Source organism: Buceros rhinoceros, unplaced genomic scaffold, assembly GCF_000710305.1.
Source record: "Buceros rhinoceros silvestris isolate BGI_N320 unplaced genomic scaffold, ASM71030v1 scaffold14547, whole genome shotgun sequence".
NCBI classification, from domain to species: domain Eukaryota; kingdom Metazoa; phylum Chordata; class Aves; order Bucerotiformes; family Bucerotidae; genus Buceros; species Buceros rhinoceros.
The window spans coordinates 1-4,274 of NW_010421673.1; the positions used below are offsets into that span (position 1 = coordinate 1).

Genomic DNA, 4,274 nt, shown 5'->3' on the forward strand with positions numbered 1-4,274 from the left:
TTCCAGGTGGCGCAGAGCGATGCCCGGGTTGATACGCTCTCCTTGCGTGTCTCGGTGCCTTTTTAAGGTCCCTGCATACCCGCCTCTTTAGAGAAGCTTTTTTTCTTCGGACGTGCGCGTTCGTCTCCAAGCTGCCCTCGGCTCTGATTTGCTCCCTGTGTATTTTTACCTGTTGAAAGTGATTGATTTTTTTTTTTCTTCCTTGCAAGTTCTTTGGTGCAGAAAATGGATAACGAGGGGGGAAACTGCGCCTCTGCAGAAGTCTCTGCTGTGTTGGAATCAGTTTCTTTTCTGAGCGTAGCGGGTAAACCCTCACCTATGGAGTCAACAGCATTGCCTAATGCCGAGGAGCAGGAGGTGTGGCTTGGTTTTGTCATATGTCTTCTCATTTTTTTTCTTTTAAGCTTGAATTCTGGCAGTATTTCTTTGACGAGAACTGCAGTCACCTGCCTGCCCCCTGAGATGTGTTTGAATTTTCTGCTTCTGTCTCATTATTTACAAGCAGATCACAGCACGGACCAGCTGCATCTGCTCCTGGCTGTGTGATGTGTTGTGTAAGCTCCTGAGAACGAAGTAAAGGACTTCAGGAGTTGCCCTTTGGGTGTAACGTGACTGTAGTGGGTTTTTTTTAGGAAGCTACAAAAGGAAATAGATCCTTATTGAAAGCTCATTAGGTGCTTGGAAATAAAAATCTGTAACGCTGTGTAGAACAGCAGAGGTGGCTCTTCTAGGGTGGTGGGTTCCTGATGGACTTCCCTCAGGTGACTTCATTTTGAGAGCCCTGGTCAAGGGAGGGCTGTGGAGAGCTCTGCTAAACCCACCTGCTGAATTATCAAGTTGTCGAATAAGCTGTGTGAGAAAGGAAGGAATGCTGGAATCCACCTAAAAAACTCTTCGCTGTTATCACTTCACCTAGACGGAGGGATCTTATTTGGATGGGATGGGTTGGAAAAGCCCACCTTAGCAACTGAGAACTGGTTCATGGTTGTTACTGGGGGGAAGATGAGGAGCTAGTGCCTGGCTGGTGGCAACGAAGTGATCTTTGGAGGCTAAGAATGTGTCAGTTGATGAACTGAACGTGCTCTGGGCAGAATGAAAGCGCAGAGCTGGAAAATAACAGAAATAATCGAAAATAACATCTTGAATTCCCTACCAAGGGAGACCAGCAGGTGGAAGCAGTGCCTGCGGTTGTGTGGCCTTCTAAAACCAAAATAATTGGGTTTTGTCGTAAAAAGAACATTAATGGGGACACACACACATGGAGACACGAAAAAGAGGTTAGCTAAGGACATCGGGAGGTAAAGCAAACTGCAGCTTCGGGTCTGAACTTGACAGGGAAGGAGAAAGCGAGGCAGTGCGATAAACTAGGAAATACTGCACCGGAGGTGTGTGGTGGTGTGATTTGGGGGGTGCTCTGCTTAAAAAGTGACCATTATAACCATGTAATTTTTTTTTTTCCTTAATGAACAGACATATCAGCCTTTGAAAGTCTTCCTGAGAGTGAGACCCTTTTCTGCAGCAGAGCTGGAAAACCACGAACCTCAGGTGAGTTGTAGAACTACGAAATAAGTTTTTCTTCTCCTCCAGAGAACACTGAGTATTGTAAGCTGTGACTTTCTTTTGTAAAAGCCATTTCCTGCTTCTAAATAGAATTAGTGGACACCTGGATAAACACGATTTTTATTTTATCACAACTTTTACCGATTTGTATGGTACAGACATGCACACCTGTAGCTTTACAAAATTCCATCGGGGGACATTAATTAAAGTTGCTGTCACTCTCGACCCGGTACTCAAGAAGTGCTCAAGAGGCGAAGGAGTTTCGTGGCAGAGATTATGCAGTTCCAGGGGTAATTCGGGTGTTGTTTTAGGAGTTATTTCATTCCTCTTTAGAATGGGAAATTTCTGGCCGTTAGTGGAATTATTGTGCTTAAAGCAGGGAGGGAGGATAAAAGTAAGTGAAGTTTGAACTAAATGCTTTTAAAGGTCTTGTCTTCATATAGTTCATGATGAAATAGTTGATCTTCCAGCATATTAGCTGCATAACCTGTTCTGCATGGTCTGAAGGCTTTTTCCTCAGCCTCTGAAAAACTATAAACGCTTGAAAGATCTTCAGGCATTTGCAGTGTTTTCTACGCTCTTAACTAACATCTGAATCCGTGAGGAAGATTCTCGGCAACAAATAAAAAAGAACCCACCCACCCTACCAAAGCCTCTTTGCTATCTCATAATCAATGAGAGATCAATGTAATTTTTAGGTTGTTTTTCCTCCCTGCTGTGTATCGTCATTTTAGGAAAGCATCTCTGTTTCAAATATGTAACAAGAAAAGGAAAAAGGAGAAGCCAAGCCTTGTTTCTTACAGCTGTAGACTGATCCGTCGTTGCTTGTAGAGCTAATGAACCCTGCACCTAAAGCTCCAGAGCTCTGGGTGAAATTCCAGATTCCTGACACGACGGCCAGCGATCCTCCGGAGCCGCTCTGCTGGGGAGCAGGGAGTTGTGTTCTTCGAGTATAAACCACGTGTGCAGTGCCAGAAACAGTCCGACTCCCTCAGCTTACCCGCGGGGTTCACTGGGGGAGACGAGAGCGACGTGTAACCGGCTGGGTTCCAGCTCTGCAGTCTTGACTCGTGAGCCCCTCTGAGGCTGGTGGCAGCTGATGGCACGTGCTGCAGGTGTTGGGTTCTCCCGTAGCTCTCTAGGATTGAGTACATTTGGCCAGCGTTGCTCTTCCTGGCTATGTGGGAGCAACGTGAAAGGCTTTAGAGCCTGGCACCGTGAGCAAGAGATCGGTCTAAATTCAACACCCAGCTGCTTAAGGCTTCGAGATAACCAGGGCTGTGAATGGAGACTCTTGGGAAGAGCTGTACGTGCCACACGTGGGTTTTATTCTTACCAGCTCTGGCCAGCCTCTGCACAAAAACATCAATCTTGGCAATCAAATTCTTCTTGAAATTAATTCGGTTTCCTGCATTGCTGACAACGCCATCTATCAATCAAAGGATAACGCTTCAGACTCTTTTTTTACTTTATTTATGCTGGTCGTAGGTTGTTTCACATTGGAGATGACTGAAGTGCGCAACCCTGTAATTCTATATATCGTTGTTTTCACTGTGAGCCCCAGTCACAAAATACCAGGGTTTAGGAAGTTTAAAAGACCTACAACATTTGCTGGAAGGAATCCTAGAAAATTTTTAAAGCTCTTGGAAAACTGCAGACAACTGCTTTAACGTTGTCTGTGCGCTGGCTTTCATGGGAAGTGCCTTTCTCTGTAGTCTCAAAAGAGTATATACATTTTTTTGCAACTGTTCCTAGCTCTGGTATAAAGATGAAAACACTGGTTTGGGGGTTGTTTGGGTTTGGTTTTTTTCAGGTAGTTTTCTCCCTAAACATTTTTTGTGTGGTGTTTTGGTTTACCTTGTGTTTTCTAAGGGTTGTGTAACTATTGAAGATCCCCAGACAGTAACTCTTAATGCACCCAAAGAGTCTTCTGCGATGAAAACCAGTGAAAGAGGCATTGGCCATTCTGTGCACAGATTCACCTTTTCGCAGGTAGGCCAACTTTTTCCTCATTTTTAGTTATAGCTTTGGGGTTTTTTTCCACTGGAATGGTAAAAATGGAATTTTCTACTCTATCATGCAACATGATTTTTCCGCTTTGGATTACGCGTGGTGGTACTTGCCTTAAAAAACCAGGCTGCGTGTTGTTTCCTGTTGGGTGCCAAGCGTGACAATGGAGGTGCCTATTGGCTGAGACGAGGAATCTGCTTTGGCAGCTCTATTGTTTTCTTTGATTAGATGCCACAGAAGCTTCTTGCAGGCAGGCACGGGCTCCCTGCGGTTGTGCTGTTCCTGCAGATGCCCTCATCTGGGAAGTGTTACAGGAAATCACATGCTTAAAAGGACTTACGAAAGTGTGTGTTTGTGGGCTGACTGCTGAGAGAACAGCAGCCTTAACTGCTTAAACCTCAGTTTAAGCAGTCAGCTGCTTAACTCTGTTACCTACTGCAAGAGCTCTTGCAGTATCGAAAAAAAAATATACAGAACTAAGTGCAAGCCTGAGTGCCTCTCAGAATTAAACCTCTCGTGATTCTCTCTCCTGTGAGAACCCAACAGAAAACGTCGTATCAGATGGGGTTCAGGCGAGACAGAAAACAAAGCTGGTATCTCCTGCTTGGCTTGCTCTGAAAAACTGTTTGCTATCAATCAGTGCTTAATATTTTGATGTATTAAATTTCTTTATGCCATTTATCACTCTTCTTCTCCCCCCCCCC

General features: G+C 44.8%; 1 protein-coding gene across 1 annotated transcript in view; it reads left to right on the forward strand.

Annotated features, from left to right (window-relative positions):
* Nucleotides 1-1,461: 1,461 nt before the first annotated feature.
* Nucleotides 1,462-4,274, forward strand: part of LOC104496629 (kinesin-like protein KIF20A) — a gene marked incomplete at its 5' end in the record, with an annotated part of 17,514 nt that continues 14,701 nt past the window's right edge. The window contains 2 exons of the mRNA XM_010139779.1: nucleotides 1,462-1,545; nucleotides 3,433-3,554. Of these exons, the coding sequence (XP_010138081.1) occupies nucleotides 1,462-1,545; nucleotides 3,433-3,554 (206 nt within the window). The remainder of the gene's footprint in view (nucleotides 1,546-3,432; nucleotides 3,555-4,274) is intronic.